At 36.3% G+C, this 27,856-nt stretch overlaps 2 protein-coding genes and 1 pseudogene across 7 annotated transcripts in view; 1 reads left to right on the top strand and 2 right to left on the bottom strand.

Annotated features, from left to right (window-relative positions):
- Positions 1-855: 855 nt before the first annotated feature.
- On the bottom strand, positions 856-27,762 carry POLH (DNA polymerase eta). 5 transcript variants are annotated; one of them, XM_036218406.1, is made up of 12 exons: positions 27,653-27,762; positions 27,179-27,243; positions 24,512-24,652; positions 24,145-24,279; positions 21,531-21,748; positions 12,339-12,508; positions 10,845-10,948; positions 9,545-9,664; positions 8,845-8,968; positions 8,245-8,310; positions 4,864-5,033; positions 856-3,122 (listed from the first exon to the last, which is right to left on the bottom strand). In XM_036218406.1, exons 3-12 carry the CDS (start codon positions 24,646-24,648, stop codon positions 2,228-2,230), a joined length of 2,139 nt encoding a protein of 712 aa, XP_036074299.1. In that variant the 5' UTR covers positions 24,649-24,652; positions 27,179-27,243; positions 27,653-27,762; the 3' UTR covers positions 856-2,227. The 5 variants fall into 5 exon arrangements, with proteins under 5 accessions (XP_036074299.1, XP_015984080.2, XP_015984079.2 ...); XM_016128594.2 differs by lacking the exon at positions 27,653-27,762 and adding an exon at positions 27,343-27,481; XM_016128593.2 differs by lacking the exon at positions 27,653-27,762 and having other exon boundaries at positions 27,160-27,482.
- LOC118606559 lies at positions 12,752-12,870 on the bottom strand (annotated as a pseudogene).
- The window catches only part of XPO5 (exportin 5), a 39,112-nt gene continuing 38,979 nt past the window's right edge, over positions 27,724-27,856 (top strand). For both annotated transcript variants that reach the window (XM_016128655.2, XM_016128656.2), the window contains exon 1: positions 27,724-27,856. In XM_016128655.2, coding sequence (XP_015984141.1) covers positions 27,752-27,856 — 105 coding nt within the window. In that variant the 5' untranslated portion in view covers positions 27,724-27,751.

Raw genomic sequence — 27,856 nt, 5'->3', positions numbered from 1 at the left:
CTTTTTATACCAGGAGGCACTTGGGGGAGTTGGCAACCAACCAAAAAGCTGATTTCCAGCTGCCAGAGCAAAAGTAAAAGTCCCGTGTTGCTAAAGCATGTTGCTAGGAAATAAGGCACCATTGTTAATTGGGCTGAGCAACTCTGAAGATTATCACTTCTGAGACCCCTGCTCAGGTTTAACACCACTCCCAACCAGTAGGATCAAACGTCTTAAGGGTCTTTGGAGAGTCTAGGTTACTCAGAGTCCTCACAAACTCAGTATTTATAGTCTAAATGTCCCTTTATTATCCTTGTTTCTCTATATATTCTCAATAAGCTACAGGGATTAGTCAGCTGGGCTGCTGACTAATCACAACAAATGCAGAACGGTGACCTAGGATGACTGATTTCATTTTTATATCAAAGCAACTCTTTTTAATTTGTTATAAACAAATGAATTAAAACTTAGGTCATAAGTAGATTTGAAATCATATTAAACCTACATACAAAGTACTATAGCTTTCACCTGTTTAAAAAATTCATTTCTTTAATTTAAAAAAATTTTTTTAAACTTTGTTGGATTAAGAAAGAAAACTTTGGCGTATCTTCAGTACTTAATGAGATATCTACAGGAACTAGTGAGCCACTTTGCTACACCAATGGAATTAGGAAGATAAAAGGGTATATAAGGCAGCTTCTCCCCACCCACCCCCAGTAGTATGTACATTTTTCTTGTTCCAGTTCTGGTAATCATCTAAAAATTTTCGCTATATATATTTCATCCAATGAATAACAAGCACTTGTTATGTGCGAGGCACTATGAAGAATTCTTGCTTTCAAGAAACTACAGATCTAGTAGGAAAAGAGCCATGTACACAATGAATACTATCTTTTATTAGACATTTAACTGCCACAAAAATGGAAAATATTTTTGGAGGAAGAAATTTCCTTCTAGACCTAGTGGTCTTCAAACATTTTCTCCCTCTTCTTCCAACTAAATATAGACCCCCAATTTATAAATAAGCTTAAAAAGCCATTGGTTTGTGTCTATGTATGAAAAGGGGGATATGTACACCATTCTCCCTATTTTACCAACCCACCACCACCTAACTCAGTTCATCTTCAGTTTTGTTCAGGGTTTCCTGTATCGGAAGTGCCAGAAAAGCTGACCTTACACATACAAGAACAGATTAATACAGTACTACAAACATGGATAAGTGTAAAAAGCTAAAATAATTAATTTAAAACCATACACTAAATAGTCATACTCCAATGGGAAGAGATGAACACACCAATGACCCTGAAAGCCCAAGTACTTTTCTCTTAAATTTGTGCTTTAAGGTTTAAGTAAATGTCCTTTACAAACCTGGCCAGCTGTTGGTATCTTCTAATCAGTATTTTTCAATCTTTAGGATACACCCTGAGGAATCTTGTTAATATACAGATTGTTTCAGAGGAGGCTGAGATAACTTCTAACAAGTTCCCTGATGATGCTGGCGCTGTTGGCTCCTCAAATTCACATTCAGCATAGCAAAGTTCTAGAGATGGTTTAGTCCTGATCATGACTTATCTAAACAGAGGTGGTCTATTAACAATCTCGTTCTACATTAGAACAAGAAGCGAGGGGTAGAAGGGCCAATGGCTAAAACTGTGGCTATCATAGGGTTTGCTTGTATGAAATTCAGTGTTTTTTGAATAGTTTCTGTATACGGAGCCCTACCCTAAACTAGTTATTACTTTAGGGTTTCAAGTCTTCACATTCTCAAACCTGACATTTTGGTCAAGGCATTATGTGAGCTTCCCCTGTCACAGAGCTAGGGGGAAATTTTTTCTGTGCACAACAGTACTTTAAATACATTGTTCTTCGTACTCAATTTTGCTTATTATCTAAAAGATGAGGAAAAGTAAGGAAAGTAACTTGCTCAAGGTCATATACTCCAAAGGCAGAACCAGGTTTGGAACCAAATTTCTTAGGCTCTGAGGCCTACACCATTTTTACTATATGACGCTGCCTCCCTAAACACTTAAAAACTCAAAGCAGTTGTATCTCTGGAAGGTGAATTTTTACATTTCTATCAGCAACGAGATTAGAATTCATGCTTGTAAACAGATGCCTTAGCATCTAACAATTATTTTTCTTATTAAAAATTTCATAAAGTTATGAATTTCCTTGAGAAATCAACATATTTCCATTTTCCAGGTTACAGATAAAATATTAAAACCCTGCAGCAAGCCCGAGGGCAGCACTAATGTGTTAATGGCTTAAAAAATGATTCCAATGTCTTCATGCCCTCAGGCCTGGGGCGTTTATTACTAGATGCCAGAGGGCTCTTGGGATTTCTTTTGCTTTGAGGAGAACTAGCAGGAACAACCCTGGGGTTTGAGGACTGGGACTGCAAAAAGGATTTCTGCAACTCCAACGCAAAATGATAGTCCATGTGTTCCGGCATCTCCCATACAGCTACCAGAGATCCACACTTCTCACAGGGCACTTGGTCCTCATTAGCTGGAAGACTCCGCCTAGTAGTTGTCTTCTGAGCCACCTCCAGAGCTGGCTTGGAAATTAAAGAAGCAAGCCTGCTGGGGCTGTTCTGGGCCAAATCCCTCTCTTCAGAAGTTGCTTCAGAGGATTCTAGCTTCGAAACCTTGTCACAGACACAGGCGGAATCTGGATATTCTGTTGGAAAACGGTTTGGTAACTCTTGAGGGCTAGACTGTGGATTTTGTGGAGAAATGAAAACTGAAGGATTATTAAGCTCTTTCTGCTTCAGAAGTAGACTTTTCTGCTTAAAGAAGGGCTCCATTCCTGTAGTATGACTGGTTTGGAAAGGTAATGAGGGCTTCAGTGGTGAATTGCTCTTGGGGTCCTGGGTAGTGGCAGTAAGAGATGAAAGTGAAGCTTCTTTGACTCTCTGCTTTTCTGCAGCTTTTTGGAACAATGATTCCAGAGAAGTGGTTGCTTTCTTAGTGGCTGTCACTGGTGGACCACTTTCCTGGGTCTTGGCTTCTGGACTGGTAATTGGCACCTTTGACAGAGAACTTGGGTCATTGCTCAAGAAGACAGTGATGTCTGTGCAAGATGAAGGGGCAGAGGCAGAGAACTTGGTAGCACAGAGGAAAAGCATTGTGAGGGGCGGGGACCTGTATGGAAAGTAAAGGAACAAGATTAGCACCAGGTCACAGATTAGATTTGTAAATTATTGGGATTGTGGTTTTGCCACAAGGGGAAATTGGTACTGCATTGATTCTGAAACTTTAGGGTGTATCAGATTAATACAGATTCAGTAGACTTTGGATGGGCAGAAAATATGCCTTTCTAACAAGTTCCTAAGTGATTCTGATGTTGCTGATCTAGGACCACACCTTAAGAATCACTGATTGGGTGAACGCCTACTAGGTCACATATATGCAAGTTGGATCCCTTGGCAGCTAGGTATTCTATTATTGTTTTCATAAAATAATTGCTACTGAGCTGCTATAATTCAGGGTTAGGGCAAGAAATTTTACTCAGAGCAACAAAAAAGCTTTAGAATATTTATTAGACTGAAAAGCCTCTTGAAAAAACCCTCTTACCCATTCTCCTGTTTTTAAGCAGGCACCACCTAACCCTAACGCTGACAGACTTTTACTTCTGGAATTTCTGGAGAATGAAATTCCATAACTGCTCTTGGTGACCTATCCTAGTCTCAGAAACATTTCAAGAAATTCCATTGTACAATTCCTCATTATGTTTAATTACCCAAATAAATTTCCACATGAGTTGAATTTCAGATGATGAAACATGCTTTAATATACAGATTAGTCCCTCAAGGAGGTGAAGAGTAAATGCTATTTTAAAATTATTATGACAGTATTCTACTATCCTTCAGTTTCATGCTTGGGGACAGTTTCATAATCAGGTAATTTTGATGCTTCCCTATCAATAGGTTTCATGCTCTTGGTGGCAGTGTCTGTTACAGTCTGTCAATTTCTAAAGTTGCATATGAACAGTTATCATTTGGTTCAGTAAAAATGTTCAATTTTTGAAAATAGGCAAATATATCATGAAGAAAAAGTTAAGTAAATTATTCTAAGAACAAACACTCTACTAGAGATCCCATCATATTGTAAGTCTCTGCATTTAATAGTAGTGGCCCATATATTTAGATAAGCAATAACTTAGGTGGTTAACTAAACTTTTATTTCTTATAATCTACAATGAAGATCTATAATTAACCAATTTATTTTTCTCTCAATTATATTTCCATTGTGAACTTGGAATACTTTTTCAATGTAATAATCTATATTAAATAAATAAAGGATTCCAATAATGAAAGTAATATCTGGACAGTAAATGAACACACTCCAATATATATTTGGTTATATTTCATGCCCAACTGAGGTTTATTAATATATGACATTTGGTGGTACACCAGTGGAGCTTCTAACTGAGTTGGGATGTTAGATAGAGATTATTAATGAATATAGGTCTCTTTCATTATCAAGAAAGCTGCTTTTAAGGTAGAACAATTAAGTAGTTGAGAGAATTTCCAAAATGTACTGTATTCTTGAAACTTAAATTCTATACTCCCAAGTGCGATTGGTCATTCTTCTGACAATTGCAAATTGGTAAGGGCAGGGATAATACTGGTTCATTCTGCCTCTCAAACCTGCCCCTGAGAACTGGAATGTACCAAAAATAGGCAGCCTGTAGCAGAGCTGCCTTTGTTTCTTGTGTTTCTACTGTGTTCTCTCCCTCGTGCATGACCATCCCCCTCTGTAATAGGTCCTGCCTAGCCATAGTCACAAAGAAACTACGCCAGCAGGAAAGCTTATCAACCCATTAATTTTAGAGCAAGACAGGGTATATGACTCTTTTAAGATGAGCTGGAAAGAAACTCACCATTCAGTTTGGATTCCTGAAGTATTACAGTTCCTGATGACAGCAAATGCATCATGGCTCATCTTGTGAGCATCATAACGGGTAAGGGCACAGCAGCGACGCAGGCTGCTGAGACGTTTGTCTCCTTGTACACGAATGCTTACAGCCAACTGGGTGGCTACCCTGTCATTCTGTGAATATAAAAGGATGGAGACTAGAACTAAAGTTACTGTGAGTATTTGGATTCTATGTACTGAACTGAGCGAGAGGAAATTAAAAGAACCAGGACAATAGAATGGTTTGGAAATAGTCAAGTTTAATTTGAAATTTTAAATATGTTTGTGTAGTTACAGGGTATAAGAAGAAATTGTAGAAGACATCATTTAGATGATGGAATATTAGACTATCTAGAAAATTTTGACAGGTGATGGAAACAGGACAGAATAAATGAAAGTGGACTCTCCTGAAAGTTCTGTGATTTAGTGTATGTATGCGTGTGTGTGTGGTGTCCATGCAGAAAGATTATAACAAATACCTATAGTACTATATCTTGTAACTGAAGGAATGGCTCATGTAAGTAACTGAAAGGAAGATCCAAACTAGGATGTCGAGACTGAGTAGTGGATCTGTTCTTTAATCTGCCCTGATGCTCTTATGCTTACTAACAGCAGAAGTTTCCACTAGTACCTCCTTCTTACCGCCCATCTCTAGAATGTACAGTGTATAGAGCCTGCCTCTAGAGATTCACTTTTCAATTCACTTTCCGGTGAAGTCAGAGCATCTCAATACTGTTGATGCAGAGCAATCTAAGAAATAAAGGTCGAGAGGCAGAACTATAAGAAGGTGTAAACTCTACATAGCGATCCCCTCAAAATCAAAAGATGTTACTGAGAAGAAATACCCCTAAGGCAAACAAGCCAAGAGCAGCAACAAAGTGTATTTTTCTACATTTTATAAGTACAATTCGTATAGATTTACATATTTTGAGATAATAAAAATCGGCTATTAAAAGGGAGTCCTCGTTGACTAAAACCATTCAACTATAACTGAATGCCTGCTATATTTCCAGCACTGTCTAGAGATACAGAATAGAACAAAATAAAGTCCAGGCCTTCATGGATTTGATCTTGTAGTAGGAGCTACAGATAATAAGTAGACATGTAGTAGAAATGACTACAAAGTGGTATGGAAAAAAGCAGAGTAAGGCAGAGAGTGGTAGAGGCTGCTGATGTGATATGGTAATTGGAGGTGGTGAAATTTAAGCAGAGACCTGAATAAATTGAGGGAGCAAATTTTAAGAATACAAGAGCAAGATTCTCTAGGCTGAACAGCAAGTATTAGAGTGCTAAGGTGAGGGTTTGCTTGGTGTGTTAGATAAAAGGGAAGGAGGCCAGTAGAATGTAGGCTAGAGCGCAGTGAGTAAGGGAAAGAGAATATGAGATGTGAGAAAAGTAGCCAGAGACCAAATCATATTGGTCATTACGAAATAAAAAGAAATACACACATAAGTGTGAAGGGAAGTCACGATAATATTTTAAATGATGAAGTGACGGGATATTCTATGTCCAAAATTCTTTTTGGCATAAAGTCCTTAAACTTAAAGGTAGATTAATTTTCAGGATGCCTACATTGTTGCATATGCCAGGTAACAAAGTAGGAAGAACATTCCCAGAGGCTTATAGAGATGAGAACAGAGCGACACCTAGTGGGCAAAGTCAAATAGGCCCATGACACAACTGGGCTCATATCCTTTGTTACCTACCAAAGAACAAATATTCATCACCAATTCAGCTAAAGGGGGGCAAACAAGTAGTTTTGAATGATTTCTGACAGTATACGGTTGACTTGTAGGACTCCCAGATGTTTAAACAAGAGAGGATACATCAAACAACACCATCAGGAAAGTAAAAAAAAAAAAAAAAAACCCACGCAATGGGAAAAAAAATTTGCAAATTAAATATCTAACAAGGGATTTGTATCCAGAATATGTAAAGAACTCTTAAAACTTAATAATAGACAAATAAACCATTTCAAAAATGGGCAAAGGATCCTGACAGACATTTCTCCCAAGAAGATGGATAAGAAAATGGCCAATAAGCAGCTGAAAAACATAATAATATACCGCTTCACACCCACTGATATGCCTAAAATAGAAAACAACAACAAGGATATAGAGAAATTAGAACCCTCTTATACTGCTGGGAATGTAAAATAGTGTACCAACAGTTTCGTCGTTCCTCAAAAGGCTAAACATAGGTTTATCATGTGACCCAGCAATTCTGCTCCTAGGTATACAGAAGCAAGAGAAATGAAAACCATATGTCTACATAAAAATCTGTACAGCAACATTATTCAAAATAGCCAAAAAGTGGAAACAACTCAAATATCCACTCACTGATGAATGGGTAAACAAAATGTGGTGTATCAGTTATAAAAAAGAATAAAATACTGATACATGCTACAATGTTGGTGACTTTGAAAACACTAAGCTTATCGAAAGATTTCAAGCCAGTCACAAAAAGGCCATATTCTGTATTATTACATTTATATGAAATGTCCAGAATAGTAAGTCTATAGAAATAGAAAGGAGACTTAGTGGTTGCCTAGTGCTGGGGGAGTAACTGCTAACAGGTATAGGGTTTCTTTTTTGGTTGATGAAAATGTCCTTAAATTGATTGTGGAATAGTTAAACAGCTCTGGAATATACTAAAACTTCTGAACTGTAAACTGTAAATGGGTAAATTTTACGATATGTAAAATATATATCAATAAAGCTTTAAAAAAAAGAGAGAGGATAAAGAAACAAATCATCAGCTGCAAATCTTTGACTTAATATTCTGTCTCTAAAACTCGCAGTACTTCCTTAGCACATGAATTGTGTTTAAGTCCAATAATTTATAGTCTGATCCCTGAATGTCCTGCTTAATGACCCTGTACTCTGATGAAGAGCCACTGTGTAGTCAGGGTTGCAGGAGTAGTTAGATAAGAAATATACAAAAAAGTAAGGCAAATGGTAGTGAGGGAGAAAGGGGTAGTCAGGTCTTATGTTCACAGATCCAGGCTTTCAAAGATCATGTTGAGTTTTATGGCAGTTTTATAGAAGAAGATAAAAGATTTCTTAAAATTTCTTAGCTGGTATCTTTTTGTATCTTTATTTCTGTTCCATAAAGTAAGGTATTTAAACTGGTATTTAAATCCCAAAGCTCACCCAAGGAATAAAGAAAATCTCACCCGGATCCACTTTCCCCTCCTGCCTCAGCCCCTACCCCAACTCTGCTGTCACCCCCTTCCCTCCCCGCCACTTTCCCCTTTTCTCATCCAGATGTTGGACCAGGCAGTCTCCACTTCCACCTTGCACTGCTTCTTCCCCAAAAATAAATAGAAGAAAAAAAAAAATCTTACATCATTTCGGTCCTTGGTTAGTCTCTCCTCTAGTTCCTGGGCTAATTGCAGAAGCCACCATTGTACCTAAAAAAAGCGTTGACACTTTAATTTTTCATTTAAAAACTGTAGGCTTATTACAGAACTAGATGGTGGATTTGTTCAGTTCTCCCCCAAATGGTAGTGTGCAAGAAAGATTCTCCTATAACCAAAGAATCAAAAGATCATAGAAATCTTTAGTATTCTGACCCATGCTAGGTTGAGATTTTTTTTTTTTTTCCTGCTGGCATGCCATCAGCCAAACTCTAGGCATGATCAAGCTCTGAAGAAAAAAAACCCACAAACTCGAGGCACATTATCCTAGGCCTTCCAAGTTTCCACCTACCAAAAAGTGGGTAATTCCATTTCAAACTTCAATCAGTCCCATTTTATTTCTTTTTAGATGGAAGAAAAATAAATCATTAAAACTAGTCAATTTTCAACACACAAAAAAGAATTTTATTCCCTTTATACTTTATAGCATAAAGGTTCCATCTAACTTATTAAACCTTTTCCAGCTATGAAAACCTACCAGCTAACCCCCCTAAATGAGGCAGTGTTCTGTCAAGAATGCCTGTCTACCTGTTCCCGAGTAGCCAGAGCCGTTTTTCCTGGGAAGTTCTTGCTGCAGCCAATGGTTTTGGGTAGTTGCCTGGGTTTAACTGGATCATGTTCAATCCCACGGCACATAGCATATAGCCAAGACCTAATAAAACCAGCAAAAAAGTTTAAGGTGAAAGCAAATGATGATTCTTGTTAAAACAAAATACCTACATTATACTACCCCTTTGTCCCTGTCATGAAAAAGGAAAAATTTGTCCAAATTAAATATACCTCACCTCTGACAGAATCCCTGCCCTTCCCAATGAACTCCAGTGCAATATATCGACAAGGAGAGGAACACTGGTTGTGCTTTCTAAAGCCAAGTCATCATTTGTATTTTTGGAAAAGTGCCAAGCAAGCCACTGATTTATACCCCCAAGTTTTCTGATGCTAAGACTAAATACAAGAATTTGGAAATATCAGCATCTAAGCATACACAGATGATGTATATATCCAAGCTTCAAAGTAACAGTTCCTATTTATCAACCTATTTAGGTACATGAAAAAACTAAACTGATGCCATAGTGATCTAATATATTCAAGCAAAGAGACCAGTGAAATTACCTGAGGAACAAATGCTAACCCAAAGATAGGTCTAGATTTTACTGGATGCTTTTGTCTATTTTGAATTTAGCATCTCCATAAAGGTTATTATTGAAAAGTATTAGGAACCACTTACCCATTCTTCTCCCCAAAATGACTCTGGAGCTGGGATTCAGTGAACTGGGTCAGTTCACCCATGTATTCTATCCCCAGGATTTCAATGACAGAGGCCCCTAGCTTTCCTCCGAGACTACGACTAACAAAAAAGACAAAGAATTTATAGGTCACATCCTAAATATTGAGTTAGCAGCAGATATAAGACATTTTGCTTGTGTAAGTAGCTCTCCAGAAGGTTCAGGGAAAATGAGAGCACATATTGTTTCTGTAGACAATTAGTATTCTAGAGTAAGACTAGATGATTCAGATATTCTGAGAGTTAGGACCTGGGAAGATCAATAATAGCAAAAACGAAAGGTTAAAGTCACTAATTAGTCATCAATTCAACTGTATAAAAATTTCAATTGTATAGGATCTAATGTCCCATTTAGGGATTAAAATTCCAACCCCCAAACAAATCTCTTCCACAGCTAAAACCTTTTCTATTTAAGAATGAAGTTAAAAATCTTCAGTGTGGCCTTTGAGGCTTCCTATAATCTGTCTTCAACCAATCTTTTCAATCTTCTTTCCATTACTTATCTTCCTCAATATGCTCCAGCTAAACTTGTTTACATCCTTGTTCATGGAAAATACCTCATACTCTCTCCCTCTTTGTATTCAAACCATTCTCCAAATCAGAATTGCTCTTCTATTCCCATCTGACTCTCCAAATTGTGCCAAATCTCAAAACAAAGCCATGCCTTTTGCATAAACCCTTCTCAGATTACTCTTCTATGAACTTCCGTAACTACTTACATAGTTCATTTAGCAATTACATATAGTCTTATGATAGCACTTTCACTGTTGCTTTGAACCATTATATCTTGTTCCTTCGACAATATTATAAGCCCTTGTCAAGGACGCACAATTTGTAGGCACAATCTAGTTATTCATTTTATTTGGCTTTTTCTCTCATGCCTACTTTGGGGGCAGTTCAGTAGCCCTGCACACCTGATATGACATTAGGAGAAAAGAAGTAATATTGCTATTTATTTTGATATTTAGTAATAATAAAAAGCCTAGAGGGAAGTTAAACATACGGCTAAAAAATCAGTTCATATTTGAAAATTCAGGATTAAGTATCTTCCACAGATAATCCAGAATTGAAGTTTCATTAAGTAAAATCTCATGTTTTTCAAATTTTCTGTGTTATAGCCCTCCTTCCTCACTGGTACCTATTATTCCTGGCTTCAGGGCTTCATAAGAAGCAGAAGAAACTACAACCAGAGAGTGCCTTCACATGTATATGAGTAAAATTTAGATGCTCCCTGAATACTTACATTTTGCTAATAGGTATGTGGCTGAAGAGTTGTGGGACTGACCCATGTGAGACCAGGGTCTGGCGGTTGGGCTTGTTTAGTCCACAGGCCAGTTTTGCCAGGACCTGGAGCATGGAAAGTGTAAAAACCTCATTACTGACAACATCCACACAGAGACTTGATAAATATTAAAATACATGTACACACACAGACACAGCTTAAGGGCTGTAACTAATGGTGTCCATATTAAAAACAAAAACAAAACCAGAAACTCAAGGCATCTCTAAACCGTGGTGTCCCACAAAATCCTCAGTGGAAAACATGACCCACTATCATTATCTTCATTGTTCTTTCCACATCTTCCATTCTCGGTTTTCCTTTAGTCATTTTTTCCACCCGCTTCAAGAGGGTAGAAGGCAGAGAAGCTGCAGAAGAAACTTAAGATGCATTTCTTAATGTGCCCAGCGAAAATGCTGAAACAAACTTGTTTTAGCCTACCCCATTTATTTACATTTCTTGATTAATGGTTAGTCCGTTCTGAGTCCTCGATTTCATAAACATTGCCATAATTTAGTATCTCTGATAGAGACTGGGCTCAGAATCATCCTCCAATAGCAAATATCTTATACTACAAAACAAGACTTCTGAAAGAAAAAAATTTAAATTCAAAGAATAAGGTACTTCAGTGTTGTCATTTCACAAATTAAAACTGGTAGGAAAAGTATAAAATCATTCTTTAAATTCATTGGAGAGATTCTCTGGAACTTCTACCAGGCAACAGTCAGTCTGGTTTAAGTTACTACAATAGGACTTTTGTTTCCCCTACCTCCACCCAACCAGAAAAAAAACCTCTGCTGGGTAGTTTGGCATCTTTCCTCTTACTGGAAGCAAGGGGAGAAGGTAGTAACCAATAATCAGTCACTGCCCAGACACTGAGGCCAGTCAGAAGGGGATGAACATCCTAGGCCCTCTCTGTACTTTAATCAGAAAACCAGTTATACTGCTCCTGGATTATTGAGCATCATCTGTATTTTCTAAATCAGAATAGTTGTCCAAATGAGTAAAATTTTACTATTCCATTTCTTCTATTGCTTTCATTAGGAAAGGGAGACTAGGTAGAGCATAAAATACTCAGGCCATTCCACACTAGAAATGAGGTAGCACTAGAATATTCAGCAAGTGAAAAGAAAACAAATAGGTTCATACATAAAATTCAAAGACTAGCTTCCTCCTTTCTTAGATAGTTCAGTTATTAAGGAACTATATATTGGATGCAACTATAAAATAAGCATTTTCTGCAAATTTTTCAGCCTGCTTCTTAGGCAAGTACATGTTCAATGTCAATTCCTATGTTAAAGAATTATTTAAGCTTTTATTTAGAACTCAAAATTAATTTTAAATAGAAACCCATTTCAAAGTATTGTGTAATCATTTAAATGTCCCACTCATATATGTCCTTGTTATATTTAACTACAGCTATTTATGTTTCTCTTTGAAATCTACCATTAGCCTCACCTTATTGTGTGAAATTCCAGCTGAACACTGAAAACCAGTCTGCCTCTCTATGGCTGCTCTCATTTCTTCCACAATCACTGCTCCCACGGTGAGATGTAGGTCTGGAGAGTTGGTGTTTTCAATCTGAAGAGAATCAAGCCATTGCAATAAGCCTTGTTTTCGTATCTCCTCTGAAAAAGTTGAAAGGTTATGTTTAGACACTTTTTCAAATCAGGATTTTATTTTGGGTTATCTCTTGCAGAAACGCTTAGATTTCAAGTACTTTAGATGTGTAGGTTGTCACAAAAAAATGGCAGCCATGTTAGAAGACTACTCAATATTCGTAAGAGATCAATTTCTCCTTCAGACTGATTCAAGCAGCCTTAGCTTCACTGTAGGCTGAACTTTATGGTTTTAATGTTTTTGTTTTTTAATTCCTACAGCACCTGGTATTCCTAGGTGGTCTCCCATCCAAGTACTAACCAGGCCTGACCCTGCGTAGCTTCCAAGATCAGATGGGATCAGGCACGTTCAGGGTGGCGTGGCTGTAGACTGAACTTTATGGTTTTAATGTGCAACAAATATATTATCTTTCATGACCAATGATTTAAAAGTACATGTTTTCTCGCTCCAGTTCTCCTGAATTGTCTTCCTCTTTCCCTTGCATATTCCCAAGAATTCTATTGTTATTCAGTTAGAATATATTCAGAATTAACTCTTGCTTCAGTATAAACTTAAGTTCGTATGTAGTGTATATTTTTAGAGGCAGTTCCAATTTGAGTTCCTTAAAATCCCATCAGGGGCACTATGAGACTTAGTCTCCTGACAGGCTATTTAGATAAGATGTAGTTTGGACTCAAGTCCTTGAAAATATCCAATTTAGAGCTGGTCACAATTTTGAAAAAGCACAAAAAAATAATTATATAGCAAGGAATTAGATATGTAGGAAATATAGACATGCTGGTTTTGAAAGGCAGTAATGAGGTACGAACAAGGCAAGGAAACATACTCAAAGTATCTTGGAGAAGTAGAACGAAGGTTCACGTGTAGAGAAGAGGAGGAAGATGAGCACATAGAAGGAAATATTTTCCAACTATCTTTTAAATTAAATTTATTGAGGTGATGTTGGCTAATAAAATTATATAGGTTTCAAGTATACAATTCTATAATACATCATCCGTATATTGCATTGTGTTCACCACCCAGTCAAAACTCCTTCCATCACCATGTATTTGACCTCCTTTACCCTTTTCTACCTCCCCCTTAATATTTTCCAAACTATTCATGACCCCTGCTTTTCTCTGCTGACTTGTCTTCCTCTTCTACTACCCTAATTGTTGATGCTGAGCAACAGTCTCCTCTTTGTATATATGCTTTTTCTCTTGGTGAACTGGTACTGGCTTATGTTTCAGTTTGCTTGTACTGAGTACCTGCAAATCTTAATCTCAATCCTCAAATTCTTAAACGCTAATCCCTTATCTCCTCCACCTCCCTACAAAATAAGTCTTGAATTTTTCATTATAATTTCAAACTAAATATAACTAAAATCAAGCTTTATTTTATCTTTCTCCTCAAAGGTTCTCTTTCCCAAAACAACTTTCTATTTCTATTAAAGGTTTAAAATCCAAATAATATTGTCTTTTCTATCTTTCATTCCTCATTATTTATTTAGTGAACAAAGCCCACTTTAAATTTTTCACATATGCATTGCAACCCACCCAATTATTTTATTTTTTTCTTCATTCTTACCTAGACCACCTCAACTTCCAAACCACCTTCTCCCTGGATGCATTCTACACAATGCCCACAAATTAAATATTCTGATACCCATGTTATCAATCTGATCCCCTGTTCAAAACTGTCATTGGCTCCCTCACACCTACAAAATAAAGTATGAACTCTATAAACTGGCATCGAAGACCATCTGCCCTTTTCGATTTACCTTCTACAAATCCCAAATTTATTATACTCTTACAATTTCCTGAACATACTGTGTTTCTACCTTAAGGTATCACTTATTCTATCTCCCTGCTCTTACTCCTTAACTCTGGTCTTCTCTACTTTGCTTAAATAAATCTTATCTATACTTTAGGGCTTACCTCAAGTCTCATCTATCCTGAGGTCCTCTCGAACTATTTTAGCTAACCTTGGGAGCTCCACTAAAGTCTTTTAGCTCTTCTCTGTAACAAGTATAACATAATTGTTAAAAGAATACACTCTGCAGTCAGGGCAGTTTCAAATATTGGCTTTGCAACCTACTATGTGACTTGGTTACATAATTCTCTAAGCTTCGGTTTTGTTGTCTATAAAATAAGGATGAGAATACCATACCTCACCAGATTGTTGTGAGGGTTAAAAGATATACATATTTATATATTATATAAAATATATTTTTATATATAAAATATGTATATTTAGTTAACAAAGCTCCTTAGCACAGTGCCTTGCATATATTAAGAACAGTAAATATCCTGCATTTAAAACCATTTATTAGTAAATTCTAGGTTTGGAAAATAATTTATTGATATTATGGAGTTTTCTGAACTTTTTCTTAACTAGGAGAGCTAAGTTTTCTCTGCTTTAGAGTTCTTCATTATTTCTCTTATTAGGTAATATTGCAATCACATTACTCTATGTCCATGTCAATTGAACAGGACCACAGAAGTTAAGCAGCATTCCTTTGTTTCTTTTCTGTATCTGATAAAAAGAATTTATAAAATTTTGGGGTTTACTTTGATATACTGTGGTGGAGTAGAGGGAGGAGATTCGGGTACTTTTTGGTGAAAAATACCCACTAAAGTGAGAAAAGACTTTACTTTTCTATTGAATTATCTTATCTCTGGGTACCTTTGTAGAAACCAACTGACCAAAAAAAATGTGGGGATCTATTTGTGTACTTTCTATTATGTACCATTCATCTATATGCCTCATATCAATACCACGGTCCACTAGTTACTATAAATTTAGTTAAATCTTAAAGTCAGGTAGTGTAAGTCTTCCAATTTAATTATTTTACAAAGCTGTTTGGCTATGCCACATCCTTTGCATTTCTGTACAACTTTTAGAATCAGTTTGTCAATTTCTACAAAATCAAGCAGTGTCTTTGGAAGGAAATGCAATGAATCTGTAGGTCAATTTAGGGAGACTTGAGATTTAATAACATTTAGTCTTTTGATCCATGAGCATAGCATGTCTTTCCATTGATTTCAACTTCTTTAATTTTTCTCAGTGATGTTTTGTAGGCTTCACTAGTTTTTCAAATACATTGTTCAAATTATCTCTAATAATTTCATGATTTTAATGCTATTACAAATGATATTGCTTTTTGAATTTTGATTTCCCACTTTTAATTTTAGTATATAGAAATACTATTGATTTTTATATTGATTTTGTTTCCTGCAACCTTGCTAATCTCACTTATTTTAGTGTATTGGGAGTAGGGGAGGTAAGGGGTAGATTTCCTAGGATTCTCTGTAAACATAGTCACGTTACCTGCAAAGAAAGTTTACTTCTTCCTTCACATTTGAATATATTTTATTTACTCTTCTGTTCTGATTGGGCCATCTTGTATCTGCAGTATAATGCTGAATAGAACTGGCATAAGAGTGTTGATGATGTGCCAAAACTTCAGGGTTAAACTGATAAACCTCTAGCTAGACTCTACAACTCCAGGGACCATAATTGCAAAAAAGAAACCCCTGTACTGATAACAGGTGTGCTTTCCGCTGTGCTATAAGCTGATTAGTGCCTTCCGAACATCAACAGGCTGCTGGCAGAATTTATCATCTTGCAGCCTGTGGAACTGAGATCCCTGTTTTCTTACTGGCTGTCAGCAGAGGGCAGCAATCAGAGCCTAGCCACAGGCCTTCTCCAAAGGCCTTCTCATAACAAACAGCAGCTTCTTCAAAGCCAGCACAGAGTCTAAGCCCCATAACTCTTATCTTTGACAGTTGATTTATCATTTTTTTTATACCACTACACAACTGTTTCATGTTGTGTGCATTCAGATGATGTTCAATATGTGCTTAGAAATGGATTAAGAGAAAGCAAAGGGAGGAAAGAACAAAAGAGTTCCTTAGCTAACATAAACTAGTTAAAAATGTCCCCGAAGGAAAAGTTTTCACTCTGGCAGTTTTGAGTATTATTTTTAAATAATCCTTCTACTTAAACTTTCCACACAAATAACTATTTGGAAACAGAAAATATAAAGTTGCAAATGCAACACGGCTGAGCAGGACTGCTAGCTTTGAACCCATTAAGAGGCAGGATGGTGAAGGTTATATGCACCCAGATCAGCTAATTTCTGTTATCAGTTTAACCATTGAGTACATTTTATTTTTTAGAATACATCATAATCTAATACGACCACAAAGTTTCATATGCTACGAAGTATCATAAACTATATACTAGACATTTCAATGTTCTAAACACTATAAATAATAATATATCACTGCATTGGGAAGCTTAATATTTAAACTGGACACACTAAAGCAACAGATGCATAAGACATAGAAATAAGACTTCATCTTTATAAATATTGGCATTTTAAATAAAATTGTACATAGGTGAGAAAGATGGGTGCAGAAGAGGAACATGTCCATTTGAGTCATTATTTGACCATCACCAAAGGTATATGCCATCATCTTCAGCCAGAGAGCTGTTTGACAATGAGTTTCAGCCAAAAACCAGTGAAATGTGTATTAATGGTTCTTACTCTAAGGTATTTGGGTTTCAGAGTGTTTGTAAATTTCTTGAAAACTGCACAAAAAAATCGTCTTATGTGTCGATACATATTTTTCTGAGACAAACAAGGATCCAGAGCTTTCAAAATATTTTCAAAAGTATGTAACCCTCAAAAGCCTTTAAAAAATCAATGGTTTAAAGCATTATAAAACAAATTCCAAATGTTTATTAAATGAAATGTCACATAAAATGTGGTACACAAAGCTAAGACCAAAGCAAACCTTCCTAATTATGATCAGTAAATTTCTGACTCTGGTCCCAGAATAAAGAAATCATGACATTTTTATCATCAAATGGTATGTATGTACCATAACTGCCTCCTTTAAGTGACACATTTTTATTGTTCATTGTATCTTCTCTAAAGAACTAAAGGATTTGCAGCCTCCAGCTTGATAAACTCTTCTACCTCAGGATCACAGGATAAAATAATTTCTGAATGGTCCTTTCCACAAGCTACCCTGGGCAGTTCTAATACTATCCTTCAACACAATATATTAAAGGAATATCATACAACTGTTCAACAGCAAAAGGCAACTTTAACATCGTACATCTTGTTTTAAAACATGAAACCCATAGGAAATTCACCACTCTAACTAGAAATCAGCTAAACTCTCTTGGAGTTTTTTCTGGATAAATCTGTATTGTTTCTACAAGTAATAACAGGTTATTTTATCTTTCCCCCAAGAAGTTAACTTGCTACAGATTTGTATCCATACAGTTTCCTTTTGGCTAAAGTCCAATGTTCAAAGTTTTTGTTTTTGTTTTTTACTGAAAGAGCTCTTTTAGATAAGAATGATGTTACAAAATAAAAGTACATGTTACAGATAAAGGGGAGAATAGATACACTGTTTTAAATATAGCCATGATCAAAAGTAGTAAAAAATGTCTAGGAAAAAAGTGTAGACACCCTGCTGAAAAGCTTCTAGATATAGAATTCTTTGTTCTGGTAGATCTAGCTGAATTCCACTTTGATAATATTTGATTTAAAAATATATAAGACCCAGATTGTCTTAGATATGGTATCTAAAACCATCATAATCTAATACGACCACAAAGTTTCTATTGCTTTAATTTTATTCTAGTCTAAGAAAATATTTTTAACCATTGAGTACATTTTATTTTTTAGAATACTTTCATACAAATTATATCACAGGTTTTGTCAGATATATGAAGTAAATAAAGGTGAACTCATAAAAATCACTTATCATTCCCCTACACATCAATACCTAAGTAGAAAATAGGAAACAATGTAAAACCACAATAACGATTAAAAACTAAAGCATCAAGGAATTAAGAAAACAAATGAATGCACAAGGTCTTTATAGAAAAATAAAAAGCTTTAATAAAGACATGATTGGATATAATAAAAAGTGAATATTGATTCCTCCTTCACACCACACACACACACACACACACACACACACACACGGATTGAAAAATCTAAATTTGAAAGGCAAGACAATAAAGATTGTAGAATAAGACAGAATAATTTCTTCATGACCTTGAGGTAGGTAAAGATTTCTTAAACAGGATGTAAAAAATACTATCTATAAAGAAAAAGATAAATTGGACCAAATCAAAATTAAGAACCTCTGTTCATCAAAAGCCACCATGAAAAATGAAAAACAAGCCACGGACCAGAGATATTTGCAATACATATATTTGATAAAGGATTCCTATCCAAAATACATACAAAGTCCTATAGATGAATGAGATAAGACAATCCAACAGGAAATGAGCAAAATACTTAACCAGACACTTTATGAAAGGAGATATCTAAATGGTCAATACATACAAAAAGGTGCTCAATTTCATCAACACTAGAGACATGCAAACTAAAACCACAATGTGATCTCACAATATACCCCTTAAAATGGCTAAACTGCAAGAGAAAAAGCAAATGTTGACAAGGATGTGGAACAACTAGAATTCTCATATGCTGCTAGTGAGATTATAAATTATTACAACCATTTTTTTAAAACTGGTAGTATCTACTAAAGCTGACCATAGATAAACTAAAGCTGAATATCAGCAAACCCTACAACTGAACACTTCTGGTAAAATACCCAACAGAAATGCATACATTTGTTCACCAAAAGATATTTACAAAAATTTTCATTGTAGCACTATTCTTAGTAGCCCAAGACTGGAAGCAACCCAAATATCTACCAATAGTAGAATGGGTAAATTGTAGGATAGTCATAGCAATTAGTAAACAAACTCAACTACATACAACAGAATGGATGAATCTCACAAAGACAATATTGAGTTAATGAAGCAGACTCAAGTATACACTGCAGGGTTTTTAATTTTATAAAGTTCGTATACAAGCTAAATAGAAATCAGGACCAGTTATTACAGGAGCAGGGGAGAGGAATGAATGGTGACCAGAAAGGGTAGGCAAGCGTGGCTCCTAGGGTTCCGTTGATGTTTTCTGATCTGGGTGCTGCTTACATGGGTGGATTTACATGGTGAAAATTAGTCAAGGTATATATACTTGCAATTTGTGCACTTTATGTATATATCAGTGAAAAGTTTAGATCTGGAATACTAGATTCCAGATCTCAGAAGGAGCAGAAACATTATAACAGGTAAATCGAATTTTTTTAACTTAAAAAAATCATGCAAGGGATACATTAATGAAGACCTAAAAAATTGGCAAGATATGTTTATGGATAGGATAATTTAACATTACGATAACCATTCTCTCTAAATATGTAAATTTAATATACATCCATCAGGATCTAATGTATTCTAAAATACATACTGAACAATAAAAGTTCATTAATAGTTAAGACAATTTTGAAAAACAAAAGCAGAGGGGAGTCCTTATCAAATATTATGACGTACTACAAACAGTAATAACAACAATGTGTTTCCAGAGAAGGAGTAGACAGACTAATGGGATACTACAAAAACAGATCCACTTATATGTGGGAAGTTGGGAAAGAATGAATTGTTTAATAAATAATTGTTAGGAAAACCGGTTCACAATAAGAATAATAAAGCGGCTCATCAAATAAAAAAGTGAACCCCACATGGTTGAAAGACCTAAAAATAAATTATAAAGCAAAGAGAAGAAAATGTAGAAAAATGTCATTGTAAACTTCTAGTAGAAATGGATATCTAAAACAAGATTCAAAAGGCACAAACCATAAGGTGTAACACTGATGGACCAAAGAACTTTGTTCAACAAAGTATGACATAAAAAAAGTTAATGGATGACAGACTTGGGATAAGCTATTTGCAATGCCAAAAATAGACAAAGGACCAATCACTAGGATATACAAGGAATTCTTGCAAAAACAAACAAACAAACAAAAAAAACCCCAGAATATAAATAAGCCATTCACAAAAATAGAAACTCAACTAGCTAACAAGAATACGAAGAGATGCTCAACATACATACATACATACATACATACATACATACATAAATATTTTAAACATTAGATAATATCGATTGCTGGTGAGGATATGGAGGAAACAGAAATTCTTGTGTACTGCCAGGGGTAAGGCAAACTGTTACAGTGATTCTGGGGAACAAATTGGCAGTTTGTAGTGAAACTAACTAGTTTCACTACATGTGACCCTATGACCTAGCAGTCCAGTCCTGAAAATATTTCCCAGAGAAACCCTCGCATAGATCCAAAAGAGGCTGAATGAGGACATTCACCATATAAACAGTAGGACGTTAGATGTAACCAATGAGTACATCACTAGGAGCATGGTCTATAAACATGGTAGAGCTATCCCACTGATTATGCTGTAATTACGTGAAAGTAATCCATTACCCATAGCTACATGGATAGAACTATAAAGTCACCATTGAAAGAAAACTAAGAAAGAGATCCATAACACAATACTATCTTGTAATTTAAAAGCACAAATTTACAAAGCGCATATACAAAGCAACACTGTATAATTTATAAAGACATACACATATTATTTAAGAAGATATACCAAGTATATTGGTGGGTGTCAGAAGGTATATAGGGGTGGGGAGGGAGTAGGGAGAATCACTATGAAAGAAAGAAGTAAAATAAAATGAGAGGCCTTGCACAGCTCATTGATGATAGTGTGCTGTGAACTGATTAGAAATTTTGAGTGACTAAATTCCCTGTACCTGAGGCCCCCTTAAAAAAAAAGCTCACCCTTCTTATGATGAAGAAACCAAGTTACAGTAATATAAATTAACCTACAAAAGATGAAAGAGCTCAGTCAGCCTTCTATTGATAACTCTAATCTGCCTTAGTTATATCTGGAGAAACTTGATTTCATACAGATTTCACAAGCTTCTCAATATACCTGGAAAGACAGAGAATTTGTATTTCCTTCCATGTGAGTCCTTGTGATTCATTCAGGTTGTAGTTTAAGTTTCCTTTCAATCAATCCAAGAAGTATCAACGTGACCAAGCAAAGCAGGTTCCAAAGCCAGGAAGCAGAAGCAATATGATGGTATGGAAGTACCTTTCTGAACAGTCTCTTCTGCTGTTGTAGAACCTTGCGGCAACCCTTCAATGTAGGTAGTTGGCAACAAGTCTGCTGAGATAGGCTGGCCTTGTAGTTTTTGTAGTCTCTCTTGTACAGCACTGGTCAGGTCTACATAAGCCTCATCAATGCTGGCACGTTCAATCACAGCAAAACGAGACAGTATCTCCATCACTTCCACACTAGCTTCCCGGTACCTAAAAAGTATAAGCATTATACATGTAGGCAATTAATGGAGGCAACACTGAGACTGTGGGCCCTATCCTCTTCTTGTGATGGCACAATAATATACATAATCAGTGCAATGTTTCCTTAAAGAGAGGAATGGCTTGTCAGATACTAGATAGTAACTGAACTAAAGGGATCAATGAACAGGCAGGTGGTCAATAACAGAAACGAAGGAAAAGAAGAACCATGGAGGCAAATCTTTTTAGTGCAACTCTAGCAGTACCAAGATAGAAAGCATCCAGATCATGAACATATCTTTGTGATAAGGATCTCTCTGAAGATGAAAAGTCAAACCAGTTTAACTAGAAAACATTGTACTATGATCACCTATTCCTTTTGTTATTTTCATATACACACCATATAGTATTCTGCTTCTATTTTTTTTCAAATAAGAGGTAACTTAAGGGAACAATGCACAGTACCCAAGTAGCTGGTCTTCCACATGATGGTATTTCTCATTATAAAATAACATAATGATTTTATACCTCAACAATGGTGAGTCTGATGAACATATGAGCTGGTCCTCCACACACACACACCTAACCAACCAACCAAGTCTAATCACTTTTGAATATACTAATATTCAAATTATCACCTCGAATGTGGTGATGCATCTGGACAGGCAGACAGCCTTCCCCAGGGGATACAAATCTCACCATACACTGTCTATTCAAACTGTAATAGGCAGCTCCTCTGGCTGTATACACAGCTAATTTCTAGGACAATATGTGGATGTTTTCTTTGCTTTGGACTTGCTATAGAATTTAAGGTAAGTTCTTTATTCCTCTTGAACCTATTTTATTTGTCACAAAAATGAAAATACTTGTACCTCTTCACTAAGACATGTATCAAAACTAGTATAAATGTTGTTTAAAATATTCGCAAATAAGAGAATTAGAGAAAGGCAGAATTAGAGAAAAACTGGCCTTTTTTCTTTTAATTATTATTTAGGCTGGATAGACGATAGACCTCAAAGCAAAAAAGAACACAAGTGTGTGCAAGAGCATGAAAGCAGGATGCAGAGCAAGGAAAAAATGCTCTGTTGTGGTAGTATGTGTTCCTTCACAGTGTCTTGAGCAAATTACTCTAAGGTATTTTTAAGAATATTTGATAAACTTAGCGTGTATACGTTTCTGAGAATCATATTTTTATAATTTGGTATCTCAGGTTAATTATTAAAATAATAATTTTAAATCACCAGGTCTTAATAACTCTGTGGTCTATAAACTTACTCCTAAATTTTCTAAAACTGTCTTTGTTCAAGAGTAAAATGAATGATCTAGTTTAAAGCTGGTGGTGTGTGACTTTGCAAAATCATACTCCGAAGTCAACTATATTTCTGGGAAGTTACATTGTCTTTACTAGCATAAAATTCTATTCAATGTAATGTAGCATATGTTCATTAGCTGAATTAATTCTACTTTAGGGTTAAGGTATTAACCTTCAGTTATTCTGTCCTCTTTTCTGGCAATAACTTCAATGTGAGATTGGGACTACGACACTCTACCTTTAGATTTCCAATTCATAGGTGAACTCAAGACTATCTCAAGTCTCAAGTCAAAGCATGATCCCTACACACCACGCCACACAGTACAGTGTACTGTGAGAATGTAGACACTGAAATCTGAAAAAAAAAATTGAATTCTCAGTCTTCTACTTTCTGGCTGTGTAGACTTAAATTATTTAACTTCTCTAAACCTGTTTCCTATGTATGTGTGTTGGGGGGGCAGGTAATATTAGAACCTATATTATAACAGTGTGTGATTTAAGAGATATTACCTATGGAGAGCTTAACATAATGCCTAGCATATGACATATACTCAGTACATACTAACTATTAGATTATTATAATGGCTGGGGCTTGTACCTACCTCTAATTTGACTATGCCTACACATGTCTCCCATTCCAAGGCTAACCTTCTAAAATCTGGGGAGAGACAGCTCAGTTAAAAAACAGAAAAGGTAATCTTTGAGATTGTCCAATTCTGGCAAATAATTCTAGAATGTCGGTTTGGCTCAGCCTCCTCTGGAAAAACTCTTAGTTTCTCAGTCGATTTAATTACTTCAAACATTTCAAGCTTGGCCTGAGAACATGGGAATTGGTATTAAGTTTTAATTATAACAACCAATTTTTAAATAATTAGAAAATGAAAGGGTGTCAAGAGCAGCAATTGTTATAGGTTATAATGACTCTGAACCGTTCCTGAAATACAATATTAGAATCTGTTTTCGTTCACACAGAAAAATTGGTGGGCAAAAAGGAACTTTTTCAGATATTAGTTTGAAATTTGAAACATCAGTTCCTAGCCTCATGGAATATTATTTCCAAGTCTTCTATTCCCCTTAAACAATCATTTCTTCTTACTTGGTGAGGTTAGCTTTCCCACGGGACTCAAGAACTTGTGCCAGTAGAAGATCTGGGCATAACTTCTTAGCATCATCTGCCCACATGCTTCTAGTGACCCCAAATGCACGAGCTTCATAACTCACTGCAATTATTCTAAAGTTAGAAGAAAAGGAGAAGAAATTGTACATGATCACAAGCAGGAATAATTAACATTTAACATGAATAGGCTATAAACTTAACGGTAGAAACTTTTTGGCCACAGTTACCACAATTTTGTCTCAAACACAGCAGTTCAGAAATCTCAAAAATAGGACCTAGCGTAGTGCATGCATTCTTATAGATGAAAACAGTGGTTGACAGTTACAACGATAAGTATGATACATACCCTCCACCCTTCCATGATTTGTACTGCACGACTGCACAAGGTTTATTCCTCAAATGAGGATTTTGCCGCTGCTCCACTTGAACAAAAAAACAGTCCATGTCCACTAGAGCAACTACCCGGTCCTGTCCATTAGCCATTTTTCTATAAGACAATATTTTATGGGCAGTTAAAAAGGATACTTAATCCAAAGTGCCAAGAAAAATTATATTCCCATTCTTCTATTGTTGAGCTACCATGAGCATGGGAGCCTGGACACTAACCAATATGAAATAGCATTTTCATCTACTGCTAGAAGAAGAGTAATAAATGGGCACAATTTTAGGAAGGGAATACATATTAAAATTTTGTAAAATACCTATACCCCCAAAGAATTGAACACTTCACAAAAGGAGGTTTACAAATAGTCAATAGGCACCTGAAAATGAGCTCAACATTTAGTCATAACAAATGCAAATTAAAACCTCAATGTACATCAATGAAGGATTAAGCTGACAGTTAATCTAGTTCATAGACAAGTCTCAAGTATAAACTCAGGGAAAAGAGAACCATACAATGATATATAACATCTTAGCATTCATGTGCATTTTAAAAACTTTTTATTTTGAAATAATTTTAGACTTACAAAAATGTTGCAAAAATAGCGGAGTTCTCCTACATGCAGTTTCCCCTAATGTTAACATTTTACTTAGCACAATTATCATAACTAAAAATGAACACTGGTATAATGTTTAACTACATACTTTACTTGAATTTCACCAGTCATTCCAATATCCTTTTCCTGTTCCAGGATCCAATCTAGGATCCAATCTTAGTCATCATGTCTCCTTAGTCTTCTCCAATCTGTGACACCTTTCCTTGCTTTTCATGACCTTGTTTTTCATGACCTTGACACTTTCGAAGAGAACTAATAAATTACTTTGAGAATATCTCTCAGTTTAGGTTTGTCTAATGTTTTCTCTTGATTGGATTGAGGTTATAACAAATGCAAATTAAACAACAATATTATGGGCAACAATATTATGAAAGTGATACAGTCTTCTCAGTGTATCATATTGGGAGGTACATAATGTCCCTATGTCTTATTACTAGTGATGTTAACCATGACCATTTAGTGTTTCCCAGGTTTCTCATTGTAAAATCACTATTTTTTCTCTGGTAATAAATATCTTAGGGGACATGTTTTGAGAAAATGCAAATGTTCTGTTTCTCCTCAAACTTTCAACCACTAGCCACTCATCAGTGAATCTTGCCTGTCACAATTACTTTGCGGTGTTCTCATAGTGATTTCCTAACCATTCGTGTAAATTTCTGAAGACAAAAGAAAACAATACTTCATACTATTCGAGGGCAAACAGACATAAAGCTATGGATGATAGATTGGAAGAACAAACGGTGAATATAGACTAATATTATCATTTAACATTGTTAAAGATTAGTGAATACAGACTAATATTATCATTTAACATTGTTAGAAATCTGAAAGAAGGAATGTTAAACTAATGCGGTGGCTCCCAAACTTTGCTGCAGATTGGAATCACCTCCGAACATTTAAATAATATTGATATTGGCTTCTACCACCAGACATCCTCATTTAATTGATGTAGATGTGACTTGGGCGTTGTGATTTTTACAAGCTCTCCAGGCAATTCTAATGTGCAGCAGAGATTGAGAACCACTGACTTAAAGTAAATAAGATATTTATGGAAACACCAGTAATTCGTGATTTAAATATGAGAAACACAGGTTATACAGTTGAGTAAGCACTCAACTGTATTCTTTTTAAAAAGTGTCAAAAATTAACATTCACCTTGAAAAAGTGGCATGCAACCACAAACTGGAAGATTAATGAAAACAATGAATTAAAAAAATCGGTGTCAAGGCATTAATTCCTTATAAATTCCTCATTAATCCCTTATAAATTACAGGCAGAATGTAATACTTGAAACATTTATAAGTTAAAACCGTAACAGGTCAGAAATCACTTACCTTGAAGTGCTTTTTGCATAGTACTGGAACAGATGATAATAGTAAATGCAAACAGTAAATACCAGAAAAATAGTAAATGCATTTTCACAAAAAAAATCAGGTATGCACCATATTAGATACAAATACCAGAAGTGGTATACTGAGTATACAAACACAAAAACCGGTATGCATACTTTAACAGATAATGAAGCTGTTGAAGTTTTCAGTTCATGTATTTTGCTGGAAAAAGAGCTTTTTAAAGATGGAAAATGAAGCACACTCTCTGCCAAAACCCTCCTTTCAGAAAAAGGGCTACATTACTCTGAAGTCTTATATATACCACTTCAAATATCAAAACTGCACACACCTTCAATAACTGCAATCATTCTTCTTTAAATATCTCGATTTATCGCAATCAGTACAAAACAAGTTTCGTGCCAATCAGGTGATAAGACATCCAAAGAAAACGAGTAGACGTGAAGAGAGAAGTTTAAGAGCTACAGAGAAAAATATTTTTTTTCTACAAGAAAAATCCTCTTAGAGGACAATAGCAGGGCCTTATCTCTCTGCGAGCATGTATGTCTATTTCATGTAATTTCGGCCCAAGGTTATCTCCAGCCACTGCTATATCATAAAACCAACAGCCAAGGCAACACAAAAAGTTTGAAAATAGTGATACCTACAGTTTTTTAATTCCCTTACCAATGTGGAAAATACCGGGCAAAATTGCCAACTGCGGACTCCACCGATGCTGGGTTCAGTGTCCACTGGAAAGATATAGGGGTCTTGAATATCTGTTCCCTTTCCAGGAGCAAGCCAGTTGGTATTGAGAGAGGTTTATTCCCCGCAACTATTTAAAAACAAACCAAGGATCGCAGAGAATCTTTGCCCGGGCAGCCGCCCGCACAGCCGAAGGTATTCAGCCAGAGGCAGCGCGCTCAGCGTTAGCTCTCCTGACAGCTCAGCTCGCTCGCCGCGCCGGGCGTTGACGCGCCTGCGCGTCGCAGCCCTTCCGTCTCCCGCCCCGCCCATCGAGGAGCAACCGTCACAAGGAAGCCGCTACTTCCGCCGGCGCGTGCGCGTTAGAGGGTCGAGCGCGTGCGCAGCGCCGGTTCCTTCCCGGCTGGGGCTTCTGCTGCTCACGCTCCTCCTCCAGCTCCCCACCCCCCAGCCTACCGCGGCCCGCTCCCAGCGTGTTATCCCAGCACAGGAGCCGACGGTGCCTTGTGCTCCTGGGGCAGCCGTGGTGCATTCTCGCGGCGCGTGGCAATAGCCATGGCGATGGATCAAGTGAACGCGCTGTGCGAGCAGCTGGTGAAAGCGGTGACGGTCATGATGGACCCCAGCTCCACCCAGCGCTATCGGCTGGAAGCCCTAAAG

The sequence above is a fragment of the Rousettus aegyptiacus genome, unplaced genomic scaffold (assembly GCF_014176215.1).
Source record: "Rousettus aegyptiacus isolate mRouAeg1 unplaced genomic scaffold, mRouAeg1.p scaffold_m13_p_1, whole genome shotgun sequence".
NCBI lineage: Eukaryota > Metazoa > Chordata > Mammalia > Chiroptera > Pteropodidae > Rousettus > Rousettus aegyptiacus.
The sequence above is the reverse complement of the archived record's forward strand: the minus strand, read 5'-3'. Positions and strand labels throughout refer to the sequence as shown.

Bases quoted from the DNA above. Each gene is read 5' to 3' on its own strand.
- POLH (XM_036218406.1), bottom strand. From the start codon at position 24,648: ATGGCTAATGGACAGGACCGGGTAGTTGCTCTAGTGGACATGGACTGT. The intron at 10,949-12,338 runs GTGAGGCTAATG...TCCATGCTCCAG, and splicing joins CTGGAATTTCACACAATAAG to GTCCTGGCAAAACTGGCCTG. The intron at 9,665-10,844 runs GTAAGTATTCAG...CTTTTTTGTTAG, and splicing joins CACATACCTATTAGCAAAAT to TCGTAGTCTCGGAGGAAAGC.